The sequence below is a fragment of the Martes martes genome (genome assembly GCF_963455335.1).
Source record: "Martes martes genome assembly, chromosome: 1".
Lineage (NCBI taxonomy): Eukaryota > Metazoa > Chordata > Mammalia > Carnivora > Mustelidae > Martes > Martes martes.
This window is the reverse complement of record NC_137888.1, coordinates 196,856,048-196,875,774: the sequence shown is the minus strand read 5'-3', so window position 1 is coordinate 196,875,774 and position 19,727 is coordinate 196,856,048. Positions and strand designations below refer to the sequence as shown.

Here is a 19,727-nt window from a genome sequence, read left to right as displayed (position 1 = left end):
TGTTTATTGGGAGATTAAAGTCACTGGTGTATGGAAGTTTGACATGTGTACAAGGTCCTAAGACATGAGCCCTCTGATTTTTATGTTACAGTTTCTGCAAGACATCTTAGATACACTCTTTGTGATTTTGGATGATAATACAGAGAAATATGGCCTGTTGGTGTTTCAGTCTTTGGTAAGTCTCACCCTTCCTGACTTCCTTTTTTGTTAGTAATTTCTGTCACATGTTTTCCAAAATCCAAGGGAAGCAGTTTATTAGAATGAGTCAATACAAGGTACAGGTGTTTCCAGTAGAAAAGGGGCTGAGGAGTGACCCAAGGAAGACCAGCCAACCAACTTATCAGAGAGATCCCAACATCAAATTTGAATAATTCAGCCTGATCAGGTCCAGGCCTCAACTTTGTAGTTCTGGTACTCAGTCTCATCACTGTAGTCGAGTTGCCTAGCCCCTGAAGTAGAGACCTACACACCACCAATATGCTCAAAGATGAATATAGGAAACTAGGTGGCCTGTACTTTCACCTGCACAGTAGGATATAACCACCAGGAAGAGCAGAGAGTCCTCACCCATGCTGGTCTGAGCATCACACTCTGTCCCTGTGTGCAGTTGTTTGGGAACTGGAATCTCCAACAGCTGCTTAGTGAGAATGGACAGTGGCTTGAACATTCAGTGCATTTAGCTTAATAGATCCTGCCCCATAGGAGTGCCATACATTCAAGGGGAACCTCATACTGTAAGTCTACCTAACAGATGAGGAGCAGAGGCAGGAGTTAAAATGACATGTGCATAGTTTGCCCCTTTGGCTTTTCTTCTTCCTTGATCTCCTGTCCAGCCAGCCCCATTTCTGAAGGGCACAGCTTTTCATAGGCTGAGGTGGCTCAGAGAATAATCTTTTTTTTTCTTCTGTTTTCTAAGTTTTCTGAGACAGCTTTGTATTTATGCCACCATGCACGGGTATTGTTTTGCTTTCTCCTAATCTATATTACCCCACCTAGCATTACTGTGAAAACTCAGATTAACACTGGCACAGACAGATGAGCCCCAAGTCTGAATTCAGAGGCTGGGGCCTATAGGAATAGAGCAGACAGGACAGAAATAGACCCAGAATAGAAATCTTCCATTCTCTGCCCATGGGGAACATTAGAGCAAACACTGACAGTTTGTCATTCCTTAAAGAAGCAAGAGTTCTGTTTTCTGCTGGAGGTAAGTCCAGGGCCTCCAGTGAACCCTGGTACACTCCATCTTCTCCAGGTATTCATCATCAACCTGCTCAGAGACATCAAGTATTTCCACTTCCGGCCTGTAATGGACACATACATCCAGAAACACTTTGCTGGAGCTCTGGCATACAAGTAAGTTCTATTTGGCACCATTATTAGGACTTGGTTTGAATAGAAAGACAAGCTTAAAAAAATCTCAGTGACAACCACCATTCAGTCAGCTGACTTTTTTTTTTTACTTAATTTTTTTCCTAATTGTGGTAAAATACATAGAGTTTAAAATACCTATTTTTAAGTGTAGAGCTCAGTAGCATTGAGTATATTCACATTGTTGTACAGCCGTCGTCACCATCCATCTCCAGAACTTTTTCAGCTTGCAAAACTGAAATTCTGTATCCAGTAAATATTAACTCCCAACACCCCTCCCCCCGCCACTGCCCCTAGGCAACCACTGCTATACTTTCTGTCTCTGAATTTGTTTGTTCTACATACCTTCTGTCAATTGAATCATGTAATACTTGTCTATTTGTGTCTGGCTTAGTTCACTTACCATAATGTCTTCAGGGTTCATCCACATTGTAACATGTGTCAAAATTTCCTTCCTTTTAAAGGCTGAATAATGTTCCATTATACATATATACCATGTTTTGTTTACTGGTTGATGAATACGTGGGTTGTTCTCGCCTTTTAGTCATTGTGAATAATGCTGCTATGAACATGGGGATACAAATATCTCTTTAAGATCCCGCTTTCTATTCTTTTTGACATATACCTAGAAGTGGGATTACTGGTTCATAAGGTAGTTCTATTTTTAGTTTTTTGAGGAATCACCATACTGTTTTCCACAGCAGCTGCACCATTTTACATTCCCACCAACAGTGTTCAAGGACTTCAGTTTCTCCTTGTCCTCAAGCCAAGACTTGTTATTTTCTGTTGTGTTTTTCTGGGAGGAGTGGGGGTTTTATAGTAATCATACTTAATTGGTGTGAAGTGGTATCTCATTGTGGTTTTGATTTGCATTTCCCTAATTATTAATGATGCTGAGCATCTCTTCATGTATTTATTGACCATTTGTATATCTTCTTTGGAGAAAAATGTATTCAAGTCCTTTGCCCATTTTTTAAACAGGTTGCTTCATTTTTTATTGTTGAGCTGTAGGAATTCTTCATATAATCTAGATATTAACACCTTGTCAGATACACAATTTACAAATATTTTCTCCCATCATCTTTCTTTCTGTTGATTGGTCTTTTAATGTACAGAGGTTTTCAGTTTTGATGTAGTCCAGCATATCTATTTTTTCTTTTGTTTCCTGTGCTTTTGATGACATGACATATCAAAGAAATCATTGCTAAATCCAGTGTCATAGAACTTTTCCCCCGTTTTTGTCTTCAAGTTTAATTTATAGTTTTAGCTCTTACACTTAGGTCTTTGATGCATTTTGAGTTAATTTTTGTTTATTGTGTAATGTAAGAATCCAACTTCATTCTTTTGCACATAGATATCTAGTTTTCCTAATATAATTATTGAAAAGACTATCCTGATGAGTGCTGTGAAAGGTGTAAACCTGATGATTCACAGACCTGTACCCCTGGGGATAAAAATACATTATATGTTTATTTAAATAAATAAATTAATTTAAAAAAAAAAGAAAAGACTATCCTGTCCCCATTGAATGGTCTTGGCACCCTTGTTTAAAATCATTTGACCATCTCTGCGTTGATTTATTTCTGGGCTCTGTTATTCTATTGATGTGTATGTCTGTCTTTATGCCAGTACCATGCTATTTTGGTTATTGTAGTTTTGTAGTAAGTTCTGAAATCAGGAAGTGTGAGTCCTCTAACTTTTTTCTTCTTTTTCGAGATTTCTTTGGCTATTTGGGGACCCTTGAGATTCCATATGAACTTCAAAATGAATTTTTCTATTTCTGCAAAAAATGTTGTTGGGATTTTGATAAGAGATTGCATTGAATCTGTAGATCACTTTGGGTAGTGTTGGCATCTTAATAGTTTTAGTCTTTCAATCAATGAACATGAGTGTCTTTCCATTTATTAATATCTTCTTTAATTTCTCTCAGCAACATTTTGTAGTTTTCTAAGTACAAGTGTATAAGTCTTTCACCTCTTTGGTTAAGTTAGTCCTAAATATTTTATTCTTTTTTTATGCTACTACAAGTGGATTTTTTCCCTTGATTTCCTTTTTGAAGTACTCATTATAAGTGTATGGAAATGCAAATGACTTTTGTGTCTTAATTTTATATCCTGCAATTTTGCTGAATAAATTTTGCATTTATTGGTTCTCAAAGGTTTTTTTGTGGAATCTTCAGTTTTTTCTACATGTAAGACCATGTCAGCTACAAACAAAGATAATTTTGTTTCTTCCTTTCCAGTTTGAATGCCTTTTACTGCTTTTTCTTGCCTAACTGTTCTTCCAGTACTATGTTGACTAGAAGTGGCAAAAGCAAGCCTTATTCCTAATCTTTCACGGTTGAATGGGGTCTTAGCTGTGGTCTTTGATCTCTCATTTTAAACCATAGTTTACTACACAGGTGTCATACTTTTCCTTGTAAGAAATACCGGCAAAGCTACTAAAAATTAGGCTTGCTTTTTCCATGAGAAACATGTGAATAGGTAAATATAGCACCCACAAATAAATATTAAAGAAATAAAAAGTTGATAAAAGATATAAATAGTTAACATGGAAAACCGAGGTTATCTGAAACTGTTAAAGCAATTTTAAAAAGTCATCACTTTTTTCTATGGAATTAGCACAGTTTTTGGAAATACAAGTAAAACCCAAGGGTGATGAGGCTGTGGAGTCCCTGGAACTCTGGCGCTTTGATGTAACTCCGCAGAGCAGGCACCATGCTGTGGTTTAAGCATGTCATCATCTCATTAGTAGTCACAATAACTTCGAAGTGTACTGTTGTTTTCTCTGCATTTTAAATGAAGAAAATGGCACAGAGGGATCAAATTACTTGCCCAAGGACGCAGAGTTAGAAATTTATAGGCCCCAGATATAAACTCTGCTGCCTGACGAAGGCCTGTACTTGACTTCTGTGCCCTGTTGCCACATGAGGGACCGGCCTTCTGATCTATCATCTCCCTTTACTCAGGTTTCTTGGTCCTAAGGAAATAAAATATATGAGATAAAGGTAGAGCAAGGAGGGGCACACCGGACTTTATACCTTTATCTCTGTCTACTATTTACTAGTCATTGTGGTCTATTCTGGAGACACAGCAAGTTTAGACAAAACAAATATGCATGCAAAGTCCAGGACTTTGGGGAAACTTTCTTATAATCAAAGAAGAAACGTGTGTCAGGGAGAGTGAGAAAGAATGATTATAATTGCTAATTAAAATGCAGCAACTCTGTGGATGAGGTATGTTGTCTGAGTGAGGTATGTTGTCTGATCTCAGATGCTCTAGAGATCCCACAGCTGTAATGGACCCATCGCTCCGTTCTGACTCATCAGCAACATATTATTCCTGTGTGGCTAATTCTGGGCTGCAGACATTTCAAGCGGCATTGCTTTTGAATTAAAGTGGGGTTTCTGGAACTGTTCTCTTTCCCAGGGAGCTCATCCGCTGTTTGAAGTGGTACATGGACTGCTCAGCAGAACTGATTCGACAGGACCACATTCAGGAAGCCATGCGGGTAATGTACTGAGCTCGCTGTGCACAAAGGGACCACCCTGCAGCTGTTTGTCAGTAATGGCAATGGTTTATAGCATGCAGGACAAGTATAGACATCCTAGGACACTGGCCTGCTTTTAGGAACGCCTGGGACCACGTGAGTCCCCGTTCCTCACCTTGATTTTGCCCCAGAAGATCTTTATGCCTAATAATGTTCTCTTAAGGCCGGAAGGATGGATGATGAGCATGGAGCTCCTGGCCGTCCTTCCTGTCTGGTTGTTGCCAACAGCATCCATCTCTGCTTCCAGTGGTCAAAGCATCACATCTCCTTCTAAACTAGTGTTGGTGGAGGCAGTGATTAGAATTAAGATCTCCCAACACTTTCCCTTGTTCAGTGGTTCCTACACATTGTGTTTTTTTAGAACTGTTTTAAGTGGAAAGAGCTGAGTGTGAATGCACTATATATGGATATATTGAGAAGAAGATAATCTTAAAACCTTGACCTTTGGAGGAACCCAGGGCCCTCCACGGCAGCACCCCTGCATGGACAGGTTCCACAATAAGGCAGCCTTTTGCATTTCTAGGCAGCTCCAGTTTTCAGGGAACCATCCTCATTGTGAGTTAACTTCACTTCTGGTAACTGCTTTTCATGGTACTGCTTTTACTATAGAGAATCATCTATGAGAATGTTGATCCCTCTTTTGCTCGACAGTTCTCCAGATAGCTATTTAAAGAAAGCTGCCATATCCTCTGGGAACTCACAAGTCCAAGCTTTCTCCCTTTCCACCCCTACATTTTCGTGTTCTTGTGTTACTTCTTTTTAAAATTGATTTTAAGCATGTCTTTCCCACCCTTTCCAGTTAGCAATAAAAGAAGAATGGCAACAAAGTTGTTCTGCTTTTTCTCTGTCCCCTTTTAATTTCACATCATCTGCTGTGAGTACTACTGGGCCTGTGCTTTTGCTGTTCTTGTCCACAGGGTGACAGGTGAGACAGGTATTTCCCCAAGTGTCATCAGACTAAAGGCAAAATCAAATCATAAGATTGTGTTCCCCTGCTTCTTCTCTGTACATTCTGTAAAAATCAAAGCCCACAATTGTTATTTCTGTGCTCCTTCATATAATACATATCGACAAAGCAGTCAGCCTCTATTGTGGGTGCTAGGATACAAAGACGAGTCGAGTAAGACAGGCCTCTCCTCTTGAAGAAAACTTCCCCAATGAAGCACGCAGGAGCACAGGTGTAGAGCAGGATTCTGAGTGTGATGTGAGGGCAGGGCCCAGGTTCTGTTCATCTCTTAACGCAGTGCCTGTTAGGTGTCTCATATGATATTTGAGAGGATAAAAGTTGAGTTAAATTCAAATGATTCTCTTTGAGTCTCAAAATTAATTGCTCAGGATACTGGAGAAGCCATCACAGAAGAAGTTGTTTTCTCCTAAGGATCATTCATTCAGTCAGTCACTTGATGTTGCTTCATAACTGCCATAGGTCAAACACTGTAGAAGCCACTGGGGACTCAGCAGGGGCCCAAGCAGAAAAGGCTAGGCCTTTATAGCACTTCCATACAAGTTCTTTGGAAAGACAGGCAAACATGTAACATGAATAAATATACAAAGTCAGTGAAAAAAAAAAAACCTTTGATGAATACTATGAAGGTAATCAACAGGATCATAGGATAGACTGGCTGGAGAGGAAGTTTTACTTCAGATCAAGATTTTAGGGAAAACCTCTCTGATGAGGTGATCTCTGGGCTGAAATTAATGTTCAGGGCTGCGGGATAAGTACTCCAGACAGAGGAAACAGCATGTTTAAAAGCCTCATGGCGGGGGGAGGGGTGCCAGGGTGGCTCAGTCAGTTAAACTTCCAACTCTTGATTTCAGCTCAGGTCATGACCTCAGAGTTGTGAGATTGAGTCCCACATCAGGCTCTGCAATGGGCATGGAACCTGCTTAAGATTCTCTCTCCATCCACCCTTCCCCTCCCTCTCTCTCCCTCTCTTTTAAAAAAAAAAAAACAAGTCCTGGGAAGCTTGAGTTTTCAAGCAACCAAAATAGTGGCTGATGTGACCAAAGCAGGGGATTTCAACTGTTGAATTGGATGGGAGGTGACAGAAAGGAAGAACTGAGGCTCTGGCTAGATCAGCTGGGTTGGTTACTTTGGGAGATGTACTTCGGGAAGATCAGGTTTGGGGGGAGAGAAGCAAGAGGTCCCTTTGAGGGAGCACTTTTCTGAGGTACTTTCATACTTATTCTCATCATTTCAGGCTTATTTGAATGAAATCCCATAATAATGCATTCAGTATTAAGGTTTTGTCAGGTCATTTCCCCATCTTCATCAAATTTTAGTTGATAAGTCCTCTTGACTAAACCAGTAAGTCACTATCCAAACCTCTTTTCATCCTTCACAGGATACACATGGTCCTGGCCTGGCAGCTCTCATTCTGGTGTGATCAGGTGTGGACCAGGAAACCCCTTCTTCTTTATTACTCTTGATTTGATACATCTTGCCACCCATATCGCATCTCTTCCTTTCACTTTCAAAGTCATGGCCTTTTGAAGAAAATTTGACCACTAAGGAAGATGAAAATAGAGAGTCTTTTGTTTTCTTACTTGGTTATTTTATTTGTTCCCTTGTGAATGGCCTGTAGAAGGTATCTTTGGTGGGTTTGAGGATGATATTTGGCAAGGTGTCCTAAAAAGATAGCACACTTTTCGCTACCTCAGGTCCCCCCAAGGAACCATGAAGAGGAAAGAGCAGGCACGATGGATCTTCTTAGTGATAGAAAGGTTGTAATAACTTGTAGGATCTCTTTTCCTTTCAAGTTTATGAACTTAAGTAGAACTGGACAGAGCAGATGCTTCACCCACAGTTATGTTTTCCATTGTCTCTGCACAGTGTTGGGAGGACCCTTGAATTTTGAACAAATTTCTTAGGCTCCACCATTCATGACCAGGAAGTGCAAGCAATTTTGCTGTCTGCTTCTGCCTTTCACTATGGAAGTAGTAGATGTTTCAAGCCATTCAGTACATCTCTTCTGTTAGCTGTATCAAACTGAAAAAAAAACTGGTCATGAGGAAAACATTTTCCTTTTTAAAATTAGAGTACGTAGCACAGATTTTGCCAGTTCTTTTCAGACCAGGCATTAAAAGGCTTCTAGAACAGAGGCTGTAACATTTATGCTGATGAAGGCACACACTGCGATTTTTTTCTACTGGTGCAAACCTTGAAAGATGCATTTTTCTGAACTAGCCATTCTACAATGCCAACTGAATTCTATACGGGCCACAAAACAAACCTTCTGATACATGCATATGTCATGAAAAGTAGCTTGAGAATTATTTCCTATTATATATTTGAAGTAGCTGAACTCCATTTGTTTCATCCTTGGATAAGTTTCTTCCCAGTGTCTCTGCCTTTCCAGTGTCTGGGAAATCTGTGGCATTTCTTTGATTGGAAAGCATAGGCTTGGATTTTCAGTCTGTTCTTTTAAAAGATAATTACTATGCTCATAAGCATGGGCCAAGTGGCAGTAACTCCTCAGAATTAGATTCTGCTCCTAAAACATTTTATGGGAACTTGATCTCCTACATTCATCAAAAATTATGTATGGAAGGTGCCATGTATTGGAAGAGGATGGAGAGTGGATGTGTCAGGTCCCCTCAGGCTGTGCTACCTGGGGCAAGTTTTCTCCAGACTTGACCCCAGCGAGAAGGCTGGCACCATGTCAGGGCCTAGCTGTATCTCAAAGGTACAGAAGATTCCTTAAAGACTTTTCCTTCATGGAACAGATGTAAGAGAGGCTACTACATCATTGTTTTTGAAACCTTTTATTTCCAGACCTGAAAAAACAAATGCAAAGATACTAAATATTCTTTTGATCCTGTATATTCTTGAATTCAGCTGCTCCTATAACAGTCTATGGTTCCTCATTTCCAGAACCACAAAAACAGTGGCAAATTAATTAGGCGATTGTCTCAGTAAGAAAACAGCTGCTGCTCAGTGACCATTTGGACTTTTGAGAAAAACTTAAAAAAAAAAAAAAGTGCTTGTCTCCACAGTTGAAATTTGCCCATCATCTGATTTTGGTAGAATTTACGGCTACATAGCCCTTTATTCCCTGCTGTGTTAGTTGTTGACCATCTTCAACACCTCTCTATCCCTTTTGCTCCCACACCTCCAGGCCTTGGAGTACCTTTTCAAGTTTATTGTGCAATCCAGGATCCTGTATTCCCGAGCCACCTGTGGGATGGAAGAGGAACAGTTCCGGTCCAGCATCCAAGAACTTTTCCAGTCCATCCGGTTTGTGCTCAGTCTGGACAGCAGAAACTCAGAAACACTCCTTTTCACTCAGGTCTGTAAGCTGCAGGGAATTTTTGCTGCTGGATTCTTGTCTGCCTTAGCAGGTGGTTTCTTTGCCCTCTGGCTTCTGGAGTTGAAGAAGCCCTGCCAAACTCCTGTGCACTGGATGAGGGGTGATTTGCAAGGAAATACCTAATAGAACACAATGCTACTTTTACTTCAAAGCCAGCTATGCCCCAACTGCCAAATATAAAACAGCCCAGTGGCTTTATGGTGAAGAAGCACAACTTTATTCTCAGAAGCCCTCTTTAGGCCAAATTTATTTAGCTAAACTGTACTATTTGTCATTTATGAGCATCTTATTTAAAGGGGATATTCAGAATGTATAGAGAATTTTGTTTCTTAGTTACTGTCTTAATTTTTTAAAAACTTTAAAAAATAAGCCTTAGATTAATACTTACCATTCCAGAAGTTAAGAATAAAATGGGCAGAAACAACTAGAAAACTTTGGTTAATGATTAAGATCAGGTTCTATTAGAAATACCAATGTGGGAAGAAAATTTGTTTCTTTATATTAAAAATGTCCAGTCAGTTAATCTGTTACCTTTTCCAGAGAGCCTCACCCTAGAAAGGATCAAGGATATTGTTTATTACCGCGGTCACAAAGGGGTTATTCTCTCTTATACATAAATGTCAGAATTTTATCTAATAGATGTATTTCTTTGATTTTTTGAAGCCAATTATTACTCAAAAGATCACTCTCCCATCCATTCATTCAGTTGCTGCCAGGACTATCATGAGTGCAAATGTGTGTTTAAATATCTCCTTTAAGATTAGAATATTCCATTTTTTTCTTTTCCACGTGACCCTATGTCACCCTTGATGCCAACTGGCTTTAAGCCCCTTGGACCAGAGAACAGGTGAACAACTGTGAGCTAGACTTTATAAAAGAGGGAATTCCTCAAGGTTTCCAAGTGTCTCTGTAAAAAAAGTGTCATTCCATGGTCTCCCTTCTGCAGTACCCCACACAACTCATCTTCCTCCTCCCATCTCTCTTCCTGCCCATCTGTTCCAGCCAACAAAGGCCCAGGACACCTACTCTTCCCCTCAGTATACAGAGATGGAGGGGCTCAGAGGTAGATAGCAGAACAAGGCAGATATGCTTTCTGAGAACTTGGTAATGCCTTGTACTCAGTGGCATGTTCCTGTCACATCAGGAGAGCTCAGATCTAGTCAGGAGCAGACCTGCTTCTTTGGCGTCAGGCTCATGTTTCATGATTTTCAGGTCTCTCAGCAAGTCCATGGTTCAATCAGATTTTGTGCCTTTGCTTCTGACCACTAGGAGATGTTCAGGTGCAGTTGTCCTTCTGTCCTGGTGCATAAGTGTAGGAAATCTCAACATTTACGAGAATATTTACTGTTCGTTGTGGATTATGAAAGACCTGCTTTTTCCCCTTTGTCTTTTATATCTAACTGCTTATGATAATATGTTCTTGTGCTGTTCTAATTTCTGCACAAAAAAAAATCTCTTTGATATCCCAGGGAGTTATAAATCTGTAGACAGAATTCATCTAAGTTCTGTCCCTGGGCCTGGCCTGAACACAGACTGCAGTATGATAACAGATTTGTTTCCCCATGGCATGAATTTTTACTCACTGTAGGCCAGTGTCTACTGCCTAATGATGCAGTCTAGGAAAATAGTCTGCACTCCCCCCACCCCCATTTACTACATGCCACATGGGAGGAATGCACTGTCACCTTCTTGTCTCACAGTGACACTCCATTCCCCTGTGTGAATTCTGGGTTAATTGTGTAAGAGGACTGAGAGGGAGGAAAGCCGCCTTCGTGTTGCTACCAGGTAGACTAGAGAAAAGGAGGACCAGTATTTCTCGAAGACCAATGATGTGCTGGCCACGCTGCTGGAAATAAACTTCATGCATCTAATTTTTTTCATGCCAATACCAGGAGACAAGTGATAACATCATCCTCATTTTCTAGATGAGAAAACAGAGTATTAGGCAGTGACTCGCTGAAGGTTATATGACAGACAAGTAGTAAAGCTGAGAGGTGGACTCATGTCTGTCTAATTCCACAGCCCATTCTCTTTCTCCTATACTACCCCGTCTCTGAAAGGCTCTGGAACTATTATAAGATTGTCCTGAAGAAACCACTTCATGGGTCTACCAGAGCTGAGATCCATGAAGAGAAATCTCCAAACACACGCTTCCACCAGTTGCCGAATTCTCTGCCAACATAACCACCAGTTCTCGAGAGCCCCTAGCTGACTAAACCCACACCTTCTCCATCCTTGTGGATTTACACTTGACACTCCCAAGCATCACAGAAGGACACGATTTACAAAGTCTTCAGATTTCATGGTTTCAAATAAATGTCTCTATCTTGGGAAAATGGTCCTGTTCTCAGATCTTGATTGCTGGCTACAGAGCTGTGAGCGGAGTTCAGCTCATGCTGCTTGGTGGTGCTCAGCTCTCCGCTAAATTGGATTCGAGCAGTCCCTGGCTTGAATTTGAGACCAAAATTAGAATGTTGAGAGTTTGATCATAGAGACAGACAAAAAATCTAAATCCATTTTATGAGCAAAACAGCTACGGCTATTAAGCCATATTGAGCTGATTTCTTTTTTTTTTTTAATTCCCTTCTCTTGCCAGCAAATATATTGGCAAGTTATGAAAGCTTCAAGTGGCCTGGGCTCCAGCAAATATTCTTGTTTTAGTTTTCTTTTTGCTCCTCTGTTCCATGCCCCAATGTGCGTGGAGTCAAAGTCCCAGGAGGAACTCCTATGAGGCCGGGGTGCTGCAGTGACTTTTCAGCCTCTTGACTCCTCATATGATTGTCTGAGCATGTGAGATAGACACCTAACTCCACCCTAACCACAGGCTCACTTGCTTCTGCAGGCTGCACTCCTTAATTCCTTCCCAACTATCTTTGACGAGCTGCTGCAAATGTTCACCGTGCAGGAGGTGGCAGAGTTTGTAAGAGGGACTCTGGGGAGCATGCCCAGTACAGTGCACATTGGGCAGTCAATGGATGTGGTGAAACTCCAGTCGATCGCCAGGACTGTGGATAGCCGCCTGTTTTCTTTCTCAGGTAAATCAAGTTGGGATGAGAGTCAGACTCACATTTCTTCTTTTCCAGGGTAATTATCAAGTGGTAACCAAAGGATCCATTTTATCAGTGCTCATGCAAGAAGCCTGTGGCCCTAAAAATGCAGAGTGTTTGGGAAACTATGTTAGATAATGCAGCCAGGATGGAGGCCTACTGCCTCACTCGTGATTCATCCCTAGGATACCACAGCCTGGGCCATGCCCATGCGCTGGCCTGCAGAGCAAGTTGCAGGCCCACGAGTCTAGCCAGCTGCAAGAGCAGGGCCTGCCACACCCCCAGCAGGATGGGAAAGCAGAGGGAAAGGAGAGGGAACAAGAGAGAAGGGTGTAGCCCAAGGCGATAAGTGTAAGTCAAGGAAATAAGAGAGACCCTGAAAGGGGGCCCTGAGGACCCACTGTGTTTACTTTGTTCCTTGTCGCACCAGTCAGATAGACTCCTTGCCTATCTTTGAAAGAGCCTCTAAGCATCAGTTAAGAGATGGACCATGAGCCCTCCACTCCCCAAGAAGTCAGGACAGCCTAGCAAATAAACAGCCCAAACTACCTTTCTGGAAGAACTCTATATTCATTCCTGAAACCATATTCAGCATGATCAGCCTGGCAGGGGTGCCAAATACTCAATGGCCAAATGTTAAGATCAGTATGAGCCTTATCCTTTAAATGGAATGTCATAATCATAGAATAAATTTCTAGGTCGCAGAAATAAATCTGAAATGCTAACAAAACAATTATTAGAATTTTTATAATTAGGATTTTGGATAATAAAATTTTTTGTTTGACATTTAAAGTATAAGAACAATAGTCTCTCAAGCAAGTGCTACACACAATTGCAATGCTGAATAAATGTCCCCTTTCACTCTACCAGTGTAGGTTATGATTCATGGCAAAGCCGCCACCAAGAAAGTCAGCTTTTCTCTACCTGTAAGTCTTTATAGTAAACACTTCTCTCTTCACTGGTTCCTGGGCTGGAGAATTTTATCCCAGGTTTGGACGCATTGGCACTGAGGCCACTGCATATGTGTAGGCTTTGTGCACTGCTTGAAGAAGATGCTTTCAAATATATGGGAAGGGGGACAGCAGACTTCCCTCACTGACACCCTTTATTTCTGATGTTTTTGTATGTATCTGCTGCTTCCCATAATTGCTTAAGAAAAACTGGTTTTTTTAATCTTTTTTTAAAGATTTTATTTATTTATTTGACAGAGAGAGATCACAAAGTAGGGAGAGGCAGGCAGAAAGAGGGGGAAAGCAGGCTCCCCACCAAGCAGAGAGCCTGATGCGGAACTCGATCCCAGGACCCTTAGATCATGACCTGAGCTGAAGGCAGAGGCTTAACCCACTGAGCCACCCGGGCGCCCCAGAAAAAAACTGTTCTTAAACTTTACGTGGCAGTGGAGCTATGTAGTTGGATTTTAAGAAGATAAGCCTCCACCCGATTTTCATTTGTATCTCCACTTCATTGAATGCTTGAGTTGCAGCAGCTCCCTTGAAGCGAGATTTTTTACCAACAGTGTCTTTTAAGCAACACTTACATTCTCAGAGCGCATCAGTCTTGTCTCTTCTTTATCAGGTTCCAGTAACAAACTACTATTTTCTCTACAGTAGTTATTTTATATATTTACATTATAAATCCTGCTCTGTTGGTATTTTGGTCTGCCGATTGTATTATGAACTTCTCTTTTGTCCAAGCATAGAACAGCTGTCTTTCCATTTTCTTTGAATATATTCTAGGTATTTGACAAGACAGCCCCCAGATCTCTTATAAGTCATGTAATTTGTCTTTGGCTGAAAAAAAAAAAAGATTTCTTTCTGAATTTCATCTGGAATACTTGACTATGGTCAAATAAATCCAAAGTGTCCTGGCTTGTTCATGCTATTGGTAATCTGACTACATCATGCTGGCCAGGTAGGAGGGTATCTGCAGAGTCACACAGTCACTGACCACATAGGAGCACAGAGCACCAAAAACATGTTCACACCTGTAGTTCACTTTGTCTTCTCATCACACCTGTGAAGGAAATGCAGAAAAGACTATTAGCACCTCATGGTACAGATGGGAAAAGCAAGCCCATAGGAGGAATCAACGTACCTATGGGCCCTTCGGGTGAGTTAATTAAGGAATTTGAACCTGGATTCAGCCTTCCTGACCGAGTTCTAAACAAAGTCATCTCCTGATGAAAATGTTGTTCAGGTAACATTGAGGAGAAAAGTTAGGATTGGCAAGAAGGATTAGCTAATTTTCAAAGGTTTGTGACAAGACAAAGTCCTGCTGTGTTGCCTTCACTGCTGTGGACAGGCCAAGACTGAGGGGGAAAGGAGGTAGGCCTGATGGCTGCCACCAAGTAAACGCTCGTGCCAGGCCCCTGGCCAGAGCATCATAAAGAGTGGCCATTTATAATCCACATCAAGTCTACAGGTTCAGTCAGTGTAGTTCATAGAACTAGGTGTGTCATTTAAATGGGATTTTCACTGGAAGCTATGCTTTTAATTTGTAATCTAGTCATTAAAGACATTTCATTTGGAAGTAATCCCCTAAAGTTCATCCTGCACAAAATGCCATAGATACTAGGCTTAAAATAAGAAAGAAGGAAAGAGAGATAGAAGGATAATGCTGTGGGATGTCTTTTAATGTCTAGGAAGTGGGCTTTTAGGCCCCCATAAGGGAAGGAAGTGACCTGCAGCTAGGCACCAGGTTTGGCACCGGGTTCAGCCCCTCTTGCTTTGAGACCAGGGAAGTCCCACAGTGCCACTGGCTTCCGGAGGTAGCTCGTACTCCTCTGAAGGGCTTCTTCACCTTTGTGTTTTCTCCCTCAGAGTCCCGCCGCATCCTGCTTCCTGTGGTTCTCCATCATATTCACCTTCACCTGAGGCAGCAGAAAGAGCTGCTCATCTGCTCAGGGATTCTTGGCAGCATCTTTTCCATTGTCAAGACCAGCTCTCTGGTAGTGTACCCACGCCCGCTTCAACCCGCCTCAGCTCTGCCCATCTTGTGTTGCTTTAGCCAGAGGCAGGCCAACAAAGATCACTTTGTACATTTCTCAGTCACAGAAGCTTTCATCAGTGACAGGAAGATGCCCAAGTGAATGGAGGCCTGTGTATGCCCAGCAGGCTTCTCCACACAACACAGTTTTGCTATTTTAAAAAGTTGTGCTCCCATAAATCCATCTAGAATTGTAGTTATCTTTAACACCAGAAAGCCCAATCCTGTGCCATGTTCTATTTCTATCAAAAGGTATTAATCCTGTGTTCTTGGGAGTGTTCTGAGGATACTCAGGCACGAGCACAGGGAGGCAGGCCCAGGCTGAGAGGCAGCTTGCTCATTCAGACTTTTCTGTCAGCTTCCTGGCAGCTTGATTCCACCCATATGGCATTCCTATACCATGCCAGATGAGGTCAGGATGTACGAGAGATAATTGCTGCCCACAAGAGCTCTGAGCCTCATGGGATGGAAGAATTATACTTTAAAGATGAGGTTTCAACTAGTAATGCTTTTGCCTACTTTCTTTCCTCTTTACTTTTTCTTTTAAAAAGGAATCTGTTGGCAGTGAGGGACGGGGAGTGGGGAGGAAGAAAAGACATGTAACTGGCATGAATAAGGGTAGGAATTTATTTTAATGATATTTATTTTATATAATAGAAGAAATGCATATTAGAGAAAATATATAAACTATAGGAAAGTGTGAAGAAAGAGATCAAGAACAAGAATGAGTTTTTTATTACAATATCTTATTAAGTTGAGATCAAATTTCTGGAGAATAAAATTTCAGCCACATTTAAAATGAAGGCCAGTAGCCAGGTGATAAGAATGTATGAGGTTAGGCTATCCATGTAGAGCAGGAGAGGTCCTGGAAAAAAAAAAATGTGATTGGTTTGAGCAGGATGTAGGGACCCAATAGGGTGCTCTGGTGTCCAGACTTAACGTACCATCTGGCGACAGGGGCCTCAGTTGGCAGAGTGCTTGTGGTGGTTGTAGTGGCCCTATTGTTTGCTCTTGGCTCCAGGCAAGTCTTGGCAGCTCTCCTTCCCACCAGGCCTCAGAGAGGCAACACTAGACACATAAGGTCTATTAGGAACCCAAGGTCAGACTTGAGGTGGGAGGCTTATTGCTAAAGGAAGGAGAGAAATTGAAGAGGAAAATGAAGGAAAGGAGAAGAATGGAAGAGGAATGGAAACAGGTAAAAACCTGAAGGTCTGGTTGTTTTTGTGGAGCTAGAGAGTTGGGTGCAATTAGTTGCTTACAACTAGTCAGAGAGACATCCCAGGTAAGACTGTTACAATCACTTCAGATGAAAAGGAGGACTTTGGCCCTAGGAGCTGCTCAGATTTTTCATGTGGAATGGGGCACAGTATGATGACATTGAATGGATGGGTTGGGGGTAGAACTTAAGCTTCATGAGAGTAGAATAGAGTAGAGATACTATCTTTCTTGTTCACCTCTGTATACTCAGGTTCACAAACAGCGACTGGCACATGGCAAATGCTTAATGAATAATGAATTGGTGGATGGATGGACAGATGGACATTTATACCAATAATAATATAAAGAGGCTAGAGAAGGGGTAATGGGACTCTCTGTGAGATAAATCAGGCTACAAGATTTGAGATTCAGGGTGAGAGGTCTGTGAAAGGATAGCACAGACATCCTAGATTCACAGTGTGGTGGCTGAGAAGCAGAGCTGAGTGAGGAGGTAGACCCTGTTGTTTTTGTGAGGCTGCCCCAGATAGACATTTGAGACCAGAGTCCTGCAGGTGGACCAGGGAACGCGTGCAAGAACGCTGAGGAGCTGGAAGTGAGACGCAGCCATGCTGAGCAGCGGCTGGGTCAGCAAAGCTTGACCTCACCTAAGGAGAAAGCCCTGAGGAGAGAACCATCCTCTTAAAGACTGAGATACTTGTTTGGGCATTAGCCATTGTGTCTCAGCGATAGTGAACGTGCTACCACCACACCCTGTGGCATGAATACTTTCCCATTTTCTCAGAGTGTTCGTCAGCAGCGTTGTGCTTTCTCCTGACTTTTCTAGGGAAACCAAAGAAAACATGTAACTCAGGACCCTCGCTTCTGCCCTGTATATTGTATTGAATCTACCTGAGGTTAGAACCATGGGTGTTAGGTGGTACTGGGTTAGGCGAAGGCCCCCAGCCACCACATACCAGGACAACAGAGGCAGGTCTGTACCCTCTTCCCCTCAGAGCCCTTGTCTCAGGTTCTCTGACACTGTATGCTAGTGAGACCGGAGCTCAGTGTTAAGAAGCCAGTGAGAAGACCACTCCTGACGTCGCTGACTTAGTAAGTGCTGCCGGCTGCATGACAGCCTGGCCTGGTGCTAACGGTGTGCTCTCTCGCTGCTCGCTCTAGGAGGCAGATGTCATGGAGGAGGTAGAAATGATGGTGGAGAGCCTCTTGGATGTGCTCTTGCAGACTCTGCTCACCATCATGAGCAAATCGCACGCTCAGGAGGCGGTAAGAGGGCAGCGGTGCCCGCAGTGCACAGCCGAGATCACTGTTAGTAACTAACATTCAGGTTTTCTTGCTTTCTTTTCTAACCTGGGGCTCCTCCACACCAACCCCCACCTCCTCATCGCACCACCCTCATCTCCACCAGCCTTCCTGCATGGTTGTCAGCATGCTGCCCCCTTCCCCTCTCCCACCTGGTTCCCATGGCCACTCAGAAAGCTCTAGGTTCCTAGTCCCTGAAGTCTACCCTAGGGCAGCTGCAGGGAATGCTTTGTCTCCTCTTTTCCTGCACACTGTCTCTGTTGGCCACTGCCTTTATGCCAACTCATTTTCCATTATGTAGAATGAAGCAGAGACATAGTAAGAGATTGAAGGTGAAAAAATGGAGTTTTCCTTCGAGGAGTAGGCTCTCCTAAATGATGTCCTGCCCAACAGAATAATTTTCTTAGAATTTGATGGGGTCTACAGATTAGGTGTTTTTGTCCACAGTGTTTATATCCAAATGTCTAGCATCAGGAAAACTGTGATGAGGTAGACTTGCACTGGCATCACTGGACAATTAGAAGAGAAACACCCCGGGGAAGCCTCTCAGGGAGGGGCAGAGAGACAGCCGCCACTCCTCTACCCGGAGTGGACTTACTAACCCGGATGCTAGAACTCAGTAAGCAGATTGCATGGAATCTTCCAGTTAACAGATGGGAGGCTGCAGTGACTTCTTTGAAGTAAATCCTCTGTGGGAGCAAGCCAAGCTCCAGCAAGCTAAGGGGAGCAGGGAGAGCAGAGAACAGGCATGCGTTCTGAGGCACTGGGCTTAGAAGGAATGTTTGTTCCCTTGGGGGCGCCTATTGAGGGCACTCTCGCTGCAGGTGAAGACGTGCATACCCTCCTAGGTCCTGGTAACCTGACCTTCTCTCCAACAACAGCACAGTGCTTGTCATGCACCTAACCCTGCTCTGTGCACTTTACAAATACTCACTTAGCAATGCTAAATCACATAGATGTAATGAAGAGGGTAATAACTGAATGATTTACCGAGCACATCTTTATGTGCTGGACTTTTCCACTGAAAAGCCTCATGTACATTCATTCCTCTAATCCTCATAACAGATCTATAAATTATGGCTTATTGTGCCCATTTTCTGGATAAAACTGAGGTCATATACATGTATATGTTCTGCATACACATGTGCATAATGATTTTATGTGTCTAGAAATGCTCTGAGAGACAAAAAAAAAAAAACTATTATCAGATTTCCATGAGTTTAAAAACATTTGGCCAGCTGCTCCATGCCAAAAATTGCCATAAGATGGTGAAAAGTCTTTTGAAGTCCTTAAAACAAGGTTTTCTTCCATGTTACCACAGTTGGAATTTGAAGAAATTTTAATGACTCATTTTTTAATCCTTAAATTTTTATGTATCTTAAAGCCCATAACTTGTCTTCTCATAAAGATTAGTTTTGACTCCTTTGCTTTCCAGAAAGTTACGTTGACCTGTCTCAATCCTCCTGTCCAGTAACCACATGTAAGCTCTGGGAGGGCCCAAGAAATCCTCACAGAACAGCTGCTCCAACCCAGCACAATGGAAGAACCCCAATTCTGCCCAGAAAACGCCAAGAACCCTGTTCTGAGGAACCCCTTTAGACTTCAGTATCGTGGCCTGGTAACATATAGTGACAAAGGACTGTGTAGCCAGAAATTTCCTAGGAAAAAAAGTAGACTGTCTTACTTTGCAGTACTTCTTTGTTACAAGTTAAGGTTTTTCCATTAACCCCATGCTGCTAAGGTCTCATTAAAACTCCCAAGCCCTTCAGGCCTCCCTTAGCAGAAAAGAAAACTCATTCTCAAGGCCAGAGTTCTCATTTTCCCTTTCATGATCATTGGGGCCATCTCAGACCCTTCCTTCTCTCCTTGCCCTCTGTGGACTGGGGAAACCAAAGCTCATGTGATTAGCTGTGCTGAGTGTTTTGTGGTTTGTTTTGTTTTGTTTTTTGGT

General features: G+C 42.2%; 1 protein-coding gene across 1 annotated transcript in view; it reads left to right on the top strand.

Moving 5' to 3' along the window:
• Window positions 1–19,727, top strand: part of DOCK3 (dedicator of cytokinesis 3) — a gene marked incomplete at its 3' end in the record, with an annotated part of 615,312 nt that overhangs the window by 522,252 nt on the left and 73,333 nt on the right. Inside the window, exons 20-26 of the mRNA XM_080804908.1 lie at window positions 92–175; window positions 1,253–1,353; window positions 4,797–4,878; window positions 9,036–9,206; window positions 12,070–12,262; window positions 15,094–15,221; window positions 17,636–17,782. Of these exons, the coding sequence (XP_080661034.1) occupies window positions 92–175; window positions 1,253–1,353; window positions 4,797–4,878; window positions 9,036–9,206; window positions 12,070–12,262; window positions 15,094–15,221; window positions 17,636–17,782 (906 nt within the window). The remainder of the gene's footprint in view (window positions 1–91; window positions 176–1,252; window positions 1,354–4,796; window positions 4,879–9,035; window positions 9,207–12,069; window positions 12,263–15,093; window positions 15,222–17,635; window positions 17,783–19,727) is intronic.